The 12,855-nt window shown below is 33.9% G+C and overlaps 1 protein-coding gene across 2 annotated transcripts in view; it reads left to right on the forward strand.

Moving 5' to 3' along the window:
* The window catches only part of LOC133193474 (adenomatous polyposis coli protein-like), a 70,496-nt gene that overhangs the window by 35,716 nt on the left and 21,925 nt on the right, over positions 1-12,855 (forward strand). For both annotated transcript variants that reach the window (XM_061329437.1, XM_061329438.1), the window contains one exon: positions 7,845-7,953. In XM_061329437.1, coding sequence (XP_061185421.1) covers positions 7,845-7,953 — 109 coding nt within the window. The remainder of the gene's footprint in view (positions 1-7,844; positions 7,954-12,855) is intronic.

Consider the following 12,855-nt stretch of genomic DNA (forward strand, 5'->3'; position numbering starts at 1 on the left):
TGTAAGACCTGAATTCAGGGATTGACATTAACGGTTGTCTGATTGCCCTGGGCAAATAAATTCTCAGTTTAGGCAAGCGAAAATGTCAACGTTCTTGTCCGATTGGGCAAGAGAATTTTTTCTGATTATACCCGCACTTTCTAAAGAAAGTTCAGGTATATTGTTGTTACTCATGTCTGTCTGTCCGTCCGTCTGTCACACTCTTATTTCTCAAACTCCTCTTACATTTTACACAGTAGCCTAATCATCTTTTGGGAGATGGTTGGTGGTGTAATGTAGATGTGCAGTAAGATTTCGGAATTTTCATTTTCACCCTGGGGGTCAAATAGGGGTCGAAAAATGACGTTTTTTATGCAAAAAGCCTCTGGTTCCCTGAACTCCTCTTACATTTTACACAGTAGCCTAATCATCTTTGGGAGATGGTTGGTGGTGTCCTATAGATGTGCAGTAAGGTTTCAGAATTCTTATTTTCCCCCTGGGGGTCAAATGGGGGTCAAATTTTTTTAAAAAAAATATGTTTAAACATCCTGGTTCCCAGAACTTCCCTTATATTTTATGCACTAGCCTTAAATCATGATCATTTGGAAGATGATTGATTTTGTCCTGTGGATGTGTAAAATGGTTTTAAAATTTGCATTTCCATGTGGATAGCAAATAGGGGCAGGAAAAAAATGGCCCCTCCCTAACCCATGGGGTCATGATTTGTACAAACTTGAATCTACACTTCTTGGGAATGTTTCCATATTAATCATGTTTTTTTTTTTGTTCTTAAAAAGAAGAATTTTGAAGATTTTTTTTCCTTTTAAATCTCTATAAAACTTTGATCCCTTATTGTGGCCTGACCCTATCCTCGGAGGTCATGATTTGAAAACTAGAAATATGTCCATAGGACATAAATGCCCCGCTGAATGTATATTACTAATGCAATATGAAAATTTGTATGAGTGTATGAAGTTTGATGAGAATATCTTGAACAGTTTCTTTAAAATTGATACTAAAATCTAAAAAAAAAAAATGGATATAGATGATAAATTCTCACAAAATTATGTATAAGTGCATGCTTACATAAAAATATCTTAGATTGTTTCTTTAAAACTAAGCAAAATACAAATTAAAGAGAAGGGAGGTCAAGGTCACAGGAAAGTGCAAGGTGAAAAGTTTTTGCTGCAGTTGAATAGCTCTCACTAATACATATCAGCATATTAGGTTTGATAAAAATATCTTGAATGATTTATTTAAAACTGAGCTTAACACTTATTTGAGAAAAGAGAGGTCAAGGTCAAAGGAAAGGTTGAGGTCAAAATGCTGATGCAGTTGAAAAGCTTATATCAGTATGTATTTACTATTAGCATAGAAGTTCAATAAAAATGTCAGAAATGGTTTATTTAAAACGTAGATAAACACTAATTTAAAAAAAGTGAGGTCAAGGTCAAAGGAAAAGTCAAGGTCAAAAAAATTGATGCAATTGATATCTCTCAGCAGTATATATCAGCATATGAAGTTTGATAACTGTATCTTGAATTGTTTATTCAAAACTGATCTAGACACTTACATTGTATTTAAGAAAAGTAAGGTCAAGGTCAAAGGAAAAGTCAAGGTCAAAAATTTTGATGCAGTTGAAAAGCTTACATCAGTATGTATCAGCATATGACGTTTTATTGAAGTCGGACATGACAAACACTATATGCCTCGGCCATATTCATGGCAGGGCATAAAAAACTTGAATCTACACTATATGAGGATGTTTCCGTATCAAAATGCCTAACAAGCAAATTCAAAGAATTGTGGCCCCCTGCTTTCCGTGTCCTAGTGGATGGGATGCCATTATTTATGACATATTGTTTCAAATATGCAGGCCTTATCATATGTCATTCAAAAGTAATCACCAAAGTTAAAATTTTTGAAAATTAGGTAAAACATCAAGGTCAAGGGGTAAAAAAATCATAGCATGCTTGGAAACATCTTGTTACAGGTAATGTACATGACAAATATAAAAGTCCTATCTCTTCTCATTCAAAAGTTATAAGGAAATATAACATTTTTGAAAAGTAGGTTAAACTTCAAGGTCAATGTCACAGAGTCAAAAGTCATGATATATTTAGAAAGGTCTTGTCACAGGTAATATACATGTATAATATGAACGCTCTATCTTTTCTCTTTCAAAATGATCATTTAAAATAATGTTAAATTTTTTGAAAAGTAGGTCAAACTTCAAGGTCAAGGTCATGGGTTCAAAAATCATGGTATGTTTAGAAAGTTCTTGTAGGTAATTAATGTACATGTGAAATATGAAATCCCTATCTCTTATTATTCAGAAGTTATGACCAAGGTTAAATTTATTGTGACAGACGGACAGACTAACAAACAGACAGACTGACAGACAAATGAGATTTAATGTCCCCTAGGTCCTTTTTGTGAAAACGGACGACAATAATGCCCTTGCTGTTCATGAGAAGAAGATTTATGATGGAAAAAATCCCCTGCATTTTTCTATGTAAATCATTGGATCCCCATATGTGTCCCCTCCCTACCCCAGTGGGTCATAGTTTTAACAAATTTGAAGCTACACTAAGTCTTTGTAAAGAAAGTTTCAACTTTTTGGGCCCAGTCAGTGGTTCTTGATAAGACTTTTTTAAAATGATACCACCAAATGCATTGTTTTCAGAAGCTGAAAAGGTATGACTTGTATCCATGTTGAAAAAACTTCACATTTCAGAAAACAGTATGATTAAAAATAGTTAATCAAGGTGCTTTGAGTAGCAAAATAAGCTAAACTGGTATAGCTAATTCAACCACAGAGCTTAGTGAATTTTAAAATGCACAACCTTTTCAACTCTTAATCATTCTTAAAATATTTATATCATCATTTCTGATTCAAGGGAGAACTAGAGATATGATCAGAAGTATATCCCTTGACTAATAAACATGTACATGTATATTGTGTTTTTTAAGTCATTAATGTTTGTTTGTTGTTAAATGTCCCTCTTGGGAATTTTTCACTCATACGGAGACACCACCACTTAAAAATAATGAAGACGTACAAGTCGGATTTGAGGTTAACATTCATTTTAGGAGTTTTCAACAATTAAGACGTAAAGAGATAACTCCTTCCCCTTGCCCCTTCCCCTTCCCAGACCCCTGTTTGTTCATGTATGCAAACTAGTCTAATACTTTGGTTTGACATAAAAAAAAATGTAAATATATACAAATAGTTTAATGGTCCATCTCTTTGAATGATTTTCATTCCTAATTCTAGGAGGGTACATGGGTTGACCCAAATTCATGAATGAAATGTCAAGTAATCTTATCATTGATGCACTTTTATTTAATTTGATGTAGTCATATTATGAACATTTCCAGTTCATTAAGAGAGTGGGGATGACCTCCAGGGGTTCATAACCTTAAACCATTAGATGTACAAAACATAATAACACAAGAAACATAATTATGTATAGTCAAATGGAAAAGTCTTCTACTATTTAGGAGTCACATGATCATTTGTCATTTTAGGGACAGGGAGCGGCTAGGGAGATTGTTGGAAACACCCCCCCCCCCCCCCTGGAATTTGCAGAGTTATTTAAATAGGACTATATACTGATTTACAGAAGCAAATAAAAATTGACTTTGGATGCCCTCCCCCTTTAAAAACATGGACCCCACCATCATTGTTTTTATTTTGTTTGTTTGTTTTTTTTTTTTTTGCTCCTCAGGAAATTCTGGGCTGGAATTTTTTTGGACTGAGGTGTGGACCCCCCTCCCCCCCCCCCCCCCCCCCCCCCCCCCCCCGGAAAAAAATTCCCGGATCTGTGCCTGTAACTGAATGTAATGTCGACAACGGGAGATAACTCTTCAGAATGTGAAATTCGTCTATTGTGGCATCCGATAATCCACTCTCTACCATCGGATCATACATTCAGTGTCTGTGAGAGAAACGAACGACAACTCTGCATAGGAGATTGCCGATGATCTTTGATCCTTTTTAAACTTTAACCTAACCATTTGCATTTCGGTTTATTTTACCCCAATCTATACTTAAACTTGTACTTACCGACTGTCATAGGTCCTGTCAACTTCATGAAATATAATCCAATTAAAACACAAAATGAATTAATTTCCACTGATATACATGTAACACTGCACCATGTCACATGGCATGTGCAATCTAGAAATGATAATGGTAAAACTAGGCGCCTAGTACTAGCACTGGTAGGGTGACGCAAGCCCAATGTGATGTAGAAATTTTCAAAAAGGTGTTCACATACATGTACAGTACAAGAACAAATTTGAAATTATCATAACAAACGATGTTTTAACATAACTTAGTCATCTAGGCCTATTTCCAAAAACAGGCAAATTGTGTGTGTGTGTGTGTTGGGGGGGGGGGGGGGTGACAATATTGATTGGATATGGCTTTTCAAGGAGGTTTTTGCCTAATCAAATACTAAAAAAAAGTTTGCACATTTTGATAAATTCATCAAAAACGCTTTGTACTAAAATAATATTATTTCTGTTTGAGAAAATAAATTTTAAAAAGTTCCAATTATGAGCCAAAAATTTATATCCCCCCCCCCCTTTTATCAAAACCTAATTTACATCATTAATTAAATTCTGTTATTTCAGACTGGTAATGAATTAAGTATATGAAATGCGTATAAGAGGTTCATGGGTCACATGGTCACCTGAGCATTTTATGCTCGATTTGATGAATACATGTACTGTGTAAATTATAGAATTATTTGGACTTCTTCCTTGCTAAGCCCAGTATGAAGGAGTGTGCATTTAGAGGCAAACACCTTAGTGCGGGTATTACTGTCTCATGACAGCATCTAGTTGAAAGGTATATTGTTATCTAGCTAGTTTATATTAGTTTAGGAATAAACAATTTAATACCTCATTTCCGCTGGGTACGTAACTGACATTGTTTTTGTATTCGGAATCCCTCAGTAACATTTCACTCATAGAATATAAGTATCAGTATTAAGAGGTATCCTGATCTTGATATGTATTGATATCTATCTGTCTTTCTTTAGCTTTGAGCTTTGCTTCATGCTTACTGGTAAAATGAAAATCGAAAGCCATAAAGGAAACCTGCCAAAAATATTTTTTTTTAGCTCACCTGAGCTGAAAGCTCAAGTGAGCTTTTCTGATCACCCGTTGTCCGTCCGTCCGTCTGTAAACTTCTCACATTTTCAACTTCTTCTCAAGAACCACTGAGCCAATTTTAACCAAACTTGATACAAAGTATCCTTGGGTGAAGGGGAGTTTAAATTGTTAAAATAAAGGGCCAAGTCCCCTTACAAGGGGAGATAATCAAGAAAAGACAAAAATAGGGTGGGGTCATTAAAAAATCTTCTTCTCAAGAACCAATGGGCCAAAAAAGCTGAAACTTATGTGGAAGCATCCTGGGGTAGTGTAGATTCTAAATTTTTCAAATCATGACCCCCGGGGGTAGGGCGGGCCACAATAGGGAATCCAAGTTTTACATTGAAATATATAGGAAAAATCTTTAAAAATCTTCTTCTCAAGAACCACTGGACCAGAAAAGCTGAAACTTATGTGGAAGCATTCTGGGGTAGTAAAGATTCTAAATTGTTCAAATCATGACCCCCGGGGGTAGGGCAGGGCCACAAAAGGGAATCCAAGTTTTACATTGAAATATATAGGAAAAATCTTTAAAAATCTTCTTCTTAAGAACCACTGGACCAGAAAAGCTGAAACTTATGTGGAAGCATCCTGGGGTAGTGTAGATTCTAAATTGTTCAAATCATGACCCCTGGTGGTAGGGCGGGACCACAATAGGGAATCCAAGTTTTACATTGAAATATATAGGAAAAATCTTTAAAAATCTTCTTCTCAAGAACCACTGGACCAGAAAAGCTGAAACTTATGTGGAAGTATTCTGGGGTAGTAAAGATTCTAAATTGTTCAAATCATGACCCCCAGGGGTAGGGCGGGACCACAATAGGGAATCGAAGTTTTACATTGAAATATACAGGAAAAATCTTTAAAAATCTTCTCGAGAACCACTGGGCCAGAAAAGCTGAAACTTATGTGGAAGCATCCTCAAGTAGTGTAGATTCTAAATTGCTCAAATTATGACCCCCAGGGGAAGGGCGGGGCCACAATAGGGAATCCAAGTTTTTCACTGAAATATATAGGAAAAATCTTTAAAAATCTTCTTCTCAAGAACCACTGGACCGAAAAATCAGAAACATGTGGAAGCATCCTGGGGTAGTGTAGATTCTAAATTTTTCAAATTATGACCCCTGGGGGTAGGACGGGGCTACAATAGGGAATCCAAGTTTTACATTGAAATATATAGGAAAAATTTTTAAAAATCTTCTTCTCAAGAACCACTGGACCAGAAAAGCTGAAACTTATGAAGAAGCATCCTGGGGTAGTGTAGATTCTAAATTGTTCAAATCATGACCCCCGGGGGTAGGGCGGGGCCACAATAGGTATTACAAGGGGGGAAATCTGGTAAAGAACAGCATGGCCAAAGTTACTCAGGTGAGCGATGTGGCCCATGGGCCTCTAGTTAAATATGAACCTTGTTCTAAAGGAAATGGGATATGTGGGGATGGGAGGGGGTATTGCTGCATAGCAGTGTGTGTAACAGTTTAAACTGAAAGGACAATTGTAAAAATTCATGTACAAACAAACATAACATTTTTACTTGACAAATAGACAGAAGTGTATCTGGTTGCACTCTTTCTTATAAACATTTGCAGTAATTGATTATTTTCTTCATATTTTTGGGCAAGCAAGTTTTACTTTTGGACAAGTCAAAATTTGAGATTACTTGCCGGAAGGACAAGTGAATCTGAAAGTTAATGTCTATCCCTGGAATTAAGTAGTTACTTTAGTGTGATGGAGAAAGTGTCAGGAGATACTAGTGGCAGGACAAGAGAAATTTATCTTCATGGGAGGTACCCATTGACCACAGTTAATGGTTATTCAGTCATGAAGAAAACCTTGTATTTTTTAAAATGGTAAAAAAAAATCTGACCCTTGAGAACAATTCATCAGTGATAGGGACACACCAAACACCAGCTCAGCCGAATTGTACTTTACTATAGAAATTGTGTTTCACATAAGTTTTCAGTTGTTCTGTAAGGCACTCAGAATGCATTTACATGTATTTTTATTACCTGGTATACAATCATAAATTTCAGTCATATTTCTACATTTATAAGTGGTGTATCCCTTCAGCCATAGTCTATGCATTGCATCGCGAAGGGAGATAATGCTTACAAACAATATCACTATACAGTGTTAAATGTATATTTAGTTAATACTGCCTTCCATCTTCATGAATGCAGCCATTTATATATTCTAATGTGTTTTTACAAATAAGTTGGCCATTCATTATATATATTTATATTTTTATCCCTTAACTTTAATGTAATTGTCCCAAAAACCCATCAGCATACAACAGGTACAGTAAAACACGCTTATAAAGAAGTGCCAGGGATAGACAATTTTGCTTCTTTATAAGCATAATTCGTTTTACCCGTTAATTGTTAAATATATTTTAAAGTCAGGGGGATTGATAATCACTTTGCTGTAAGCATCAATTCATTATAAGCGTGTTAACTATAAGCATGTTTTACTGTATAAAACTACAAGGATATAGAGGTACTCTTTATATGGTGTATACACTGTCATAGATGAACTCCAGAAGTATTTAGAAGTCAAGTATAAAGAAACAATGTTATCTTGATTTGAATATGTACTAGCTATGGAATCTATTATTATTATTTAACTAATAATATACATTCTAATTTTGACAATTCTCTTATTGCTGCCTTGTTTGATTAAGGTTTTGTTTTCTGTTACCTCAGGTTGGTGGGGAGAAGGAGGGGAGTGGACTGATATACCAGGAGGAGAATGTGGGGGTCAGTATAGCCTCTCTGTATCATGGGGCGTGGCCACTCAGCACCAACACAAAAGGTAGAGTATATCTTTTTATGACAATAAAATGTAGACAATTATGCATGTGACAGTGACCTACAACCTGCTGTTATACAATGTTCTCATGGATTTCACATCTTTGCTGCTGGCCACAAAAAGCTACAGTCATTGACAATATCCACCTATAGGATCTTCATTGACAATCCCAATGAATGAAATGATCAGAGTATCATCAAATTGTAAGATATCAGTATAGCCTATCTATAAAAAGTGAATTCTTTTCAAAACTCATTTAAATAAATCAGAAGTCCTTAATATGTAACCAGCAACTTAAAATACAACAAATTATTGAATAAACCTCAAATATATTTTGAAATTCAATATTCTTGAATTTTAAAATGATTGCTGGATAGTCACTTCCACTTTAAAAAAAAAATTTATGCATGAACACATACACAAAGGAACATAGTTTTTTAATGTGATATACATATCTTTTACATTTTTATAACTGAGACTTACTTTATAGTCTATTTTAAAGATATAGTACACAATTTTAAAAAAAAATTATAATTTTGATACAACTTTACAAAATTCAAAGCAAGGCTCATTAGTGTAAATGATCAAAACAGAAGGATATCCCTTTTCTTTTGATTTAGGATATTTATGTCTATTAAAAAAAATAATTAAAGTGCAACTGACTCGGAAACGTTCCTCAAGTAAAGCTCCTATTGCAGTGGGATATTGTTCAACTTGTTTTGGCAAACTTAGTCTGGTTAATGCTTTTGTTCATTGACAATCCTCTAGAAAATTAGCATGATCAGTTTTAAAAGTGCTTGTACTGTGTAATGAAACGAAGGCACCGCAGCACAGAGAATTCCCTAAAAAGAGCATATCAATCCTGATTTAAATTATTACTTGTGTAACTTCTGTTATGCATGCACTCTCTCAAGGATACACACACCCTCGCACACATACACGAGCATGTTACTATAATCCCCTCCAATACATTGCGAGGGGATAATAAAGAGGTTAAAAAATTGAAGGTGTGAATATTAAAGGACTGGAGTGCTACCTAATACATATCATCGTCATATAATGTCTTTCTCAAACAACAATAAATGTGTTAGGAACTTTTATTCAAATGTAAATCAACTAGGAAACATACTATAATTTGTAAGATATATGTGCTAAAACAACAAAAATACAGCCAACAAATCTCTGTACTCAAATAAGAAAGATAAACAAAAACCATGCTGTCATATCTGTAGATTCAATTTTAAGGTACCTGGTACTGGTGAATAAATTCAGTGATGCTGGGCACATTAACAGATTTCTTGGAAAGGGGCACAGAGAGGGTCTGGGAGGGGTATCCCCCTCTCTAAGCCAGAAATTTCTTAAAATTAATGGTTTTCATTTTGGTGGATTTTTTTTAAACAACATATACTGTAAATGTACTTTTTTTTTCCCAGGAGGTAGTAATTTTTCCCTGGAGGTAGTAATTTCACAGAATCACAATTTCAGTTCAATCTGTGGGTAGAAAATCGTGCAGATTTCTTGGATTGCCATTGTATGTCAATTGAACATAAGTATCCTGTGACAAATTTCTGAGGAAAATTTGTGACTGTTGCATAGCATAAAGTAATCTAAAGCAGAAAAATGGACCTATACAGTAAAGAAAATCTAGTAGCATTACTTATGCAGATTTGTTTCATAAAAAATATTTTTGATTTGATTAAAAAAGGGGTTCAATCACACTTCTGATGACCTTGTGACAACTCATCATTATTGATACAGGTGTCAAATTTTGTCACAGCTAATCTGGGTTCTTTTTTCGGGGATCCTGATGGAATTTCCCATTTGTATTGTCTTTGATAAAATAAGCCCACTGATATATTAGTGGATGGAATAATAAGTCATAGATAGATAGACATGAATTTGTTGATATATTCAAACATTAAATCATTAAAACCTCTCTTTTGGACACAGTGAAGATCACTGGATAGCCAGGTTTATTAAGAACACCTAGAATGAAATTTGTATTTACCATTCAATTAATTTTACTGAAAGTTAAAAAAAAACGAAAGAAGTAAATTTCTTGTTCATATCATTATTTTATAAGAAAATAACTTTTGAAGATCATACTTGACCTCGGGGTTTATGATGATCATAAGATATGTTATGAACCTGAACAAAGGTCATTTAAACAAGGTCACAGATTTAGGAGTGACATTCTAATACTGCACTATGGATTGTTATATTTTTTGTACTCAACACGGAGATAGGTGTTAGCACCTTCAACCAATACATCAGGCCATGAATTTGCAGTAGAGTTCTTTAAGCTACTTTAAACTTAGCCCCATGTGGTATGAGTCCCATTTGGACAGTTCTAGTTTTAGTCTGTGTTGATCTAGTACACTGAAACTCTAAAATCCAGGAGTTAGAAATATTCTGCCTATCTGACATATGTTTTATAATTTCTTGGTAATCAGATGTCAGATGCAGAGCTAAATTAACACAAAAACTTAAATAACATGCCTTTGGAAATCTCCCAGAATAATTTGGGTCGACTTCAGAAGTGAGTGTTTAGTTGGTTTAGATACATGGGGGAATCTTTTGAAGTGAAGGACCCACTAATGAGTCAGCGTGAGGAGAACTTACAGGTGTCACGGAGGACTTCACTGCCAGTTACAGAAGCTTTTGTTAGATGTTCATTTTGTGTTTAAAATTCAGAAACAAAGTACTTCTTGTTTGTTTGGAAATTATTTCTGACCTAGTATTGGTAAGTTTATGGTGTTGCACATGTTGCATGAATGGTTTAACTTTCTCTGACCTTGAGTAGAGGCTTAGCACTGATAAGATTAGTGTAAATATCAATTCTGTCTGAATCCATTGATTGACAAAGAGGAATAATTGCAGAAAGTCAGGGCTAGCCGTAGACGCAATATAGAAACATGGAGAGAGAGGAAATATCAATGAGCTGCATTGATTTAGACTTTTTATTAAGAGATGAACAGAGATTAAAAAATCTCTCAAGATGGATGGAAACAGATTTTTTTTTAATATTTTATGATTTTTTTAAAAACACATGGGAATATAAACAATGCAGTTAAGATTCATCTTTTGATTTTTTTTTTTTTATCCCACCATTATTTAAGAAAAAAAAACATTCTTTAGAATCTGACAACATGAATTAATGTTCTGTCAGAATTGGAGTCATTATGGCTCACACTAAAAGTCGTAAAGGTACATTTTATCATGATTAAGGTTCAAGAAATCATTTAGATATCTAAAGAATTATGTTATATTAAGAGAAAAAAGCTTCACCAAAAAGAGCTGTTTCTGTTCTGGTGTTGGGATGATCCAGACTTCATTAAACCTACTTCTGAATGGACTTTTTGTATTTCATAGATTATTAGATGTGTTAAAATTTTAAAGTTTGTTAAACATTTAAAATTAAATATGATGAAAGGCCTTGGAAGTTTCAGAGGTAATGTATGAAGTGAATTTTGGATGTGATGAGAAAAGATGCATGTTCTTACCCATGTGTTTAATTACATTCCATCTTGAAACTTCAAACTACTTCAGAGGTCATAATTCTGGCATAACTTGGTGTAATTTTACAGAAAGATGCTTGGTTATATGAGAGGATACGTGAAAAGGTATAATTTTAAAATTTTGTAAGTTAGAGACAATATGAGGGTTGTCCATAAATTTCCTGGAAAGTGGTGTTTTTGCCAGTTTGAATGGTCCTAGAAATATACATTGTATACCAGTATATTTCTTATGAAAAGCAGAATAATATGATTTTGATTGAATCAGATTGAACTTAATTTTTAACTAAAAATCACCATCTTTAAAGGTAGCAGATAATGCAAGTTGGCCCAGGGTTGAAAAGTTATAAACTTTGTAACAAAGTTTTTTTTAACTTGATGATTATTTTTTTTTTATTAAACAAGTCAAAAGCTTCATAAAAAATAAATGTATTGTAAATAAAGTGGCTTTTGTCATTTTCTGACTTCTTTAACATCTAATGGAAATGATAAAAACAAAAAATGCACAATTTTTAGCAAGACGCAAATTTAGGAAATTGTCCCAAAATTGGCATATATAATTAGCGAGAAGTAATTTTAGCTATTTTATAATGTCAAGAAAGATAACTATAACAAACGATACAGCATAAAGTGTTAGAGATATTCAATTTTAGCAATCTAAAAACCCTCGCTAATAATGCCAAAATTGAATCCTCAGTAAAAATTCTGCTTATAAGGTATTATGTATGTCTTTTGCAGTTATCTATCAAATTATATTATTAATAGACATTGTAAATTAAGTGAAAATGTACTTAGTTTTGATTATGGCAACTTGTGTGACATCTGCTCTGTAAAATTATCAATGTCTGATTTCTCAGGCATGTTTCATGGTTCTCTGATTAATTGTTTTTTATTGTCTATTGAAATTGAAATAAAATATATATACATGTACTTTCCTGATCAAGATAAACAATGTTTCTAACATCTAATTATGCTCAGTTGAGGTACGAAAAAAAAAAGTCAAGAAAATGTGTATTTTGATATGATTAACAGCTTAATCAGTCAGATTGGCTTGCGGTTAACCGATTAGCAATTCTGTATTTGATTGCCGTCCCTAATTTTTAAGCATAATTATATGGTCTTTTAATTTAAATAAAATTGTACACATTTGGCTGTGTAGTCATTAAAAAAGAAAATTAAAGCATTTGTCCATGACCTCGGTGGACAAACCTCACACAGTCCAATACAAATCCTGGCAAAAAGACGTTACATCTTAATATCAGACATTTAGATGGTGACAGTACTGTTTGTTGGACAATCAGAGTCTTTTTTTATTGGCAAATCCAACAAAACTGATATTTTCAAGGACTCTGTTAGGTGTAAATACCAGGATAGAAGGAAGTTCTTCATT

This window comes from Saccostrea echinata, unplaced genomic scaffold (assembly GCF_033153115.1).
Source record: "Saccostrea echinata isolate AGI-Se365-2 ecotype Australia unplaced genomic scaffold, CSIRO_AGI_Sech_v1 ptg000027l, whole genome shotgun sequence".
Lineage (NCBI taxonomy): Eukaryota > Metazoa > Mollusca > Bivalvia > Ostreida > Ostreidae > Saccostrea > Saccostrea echinata.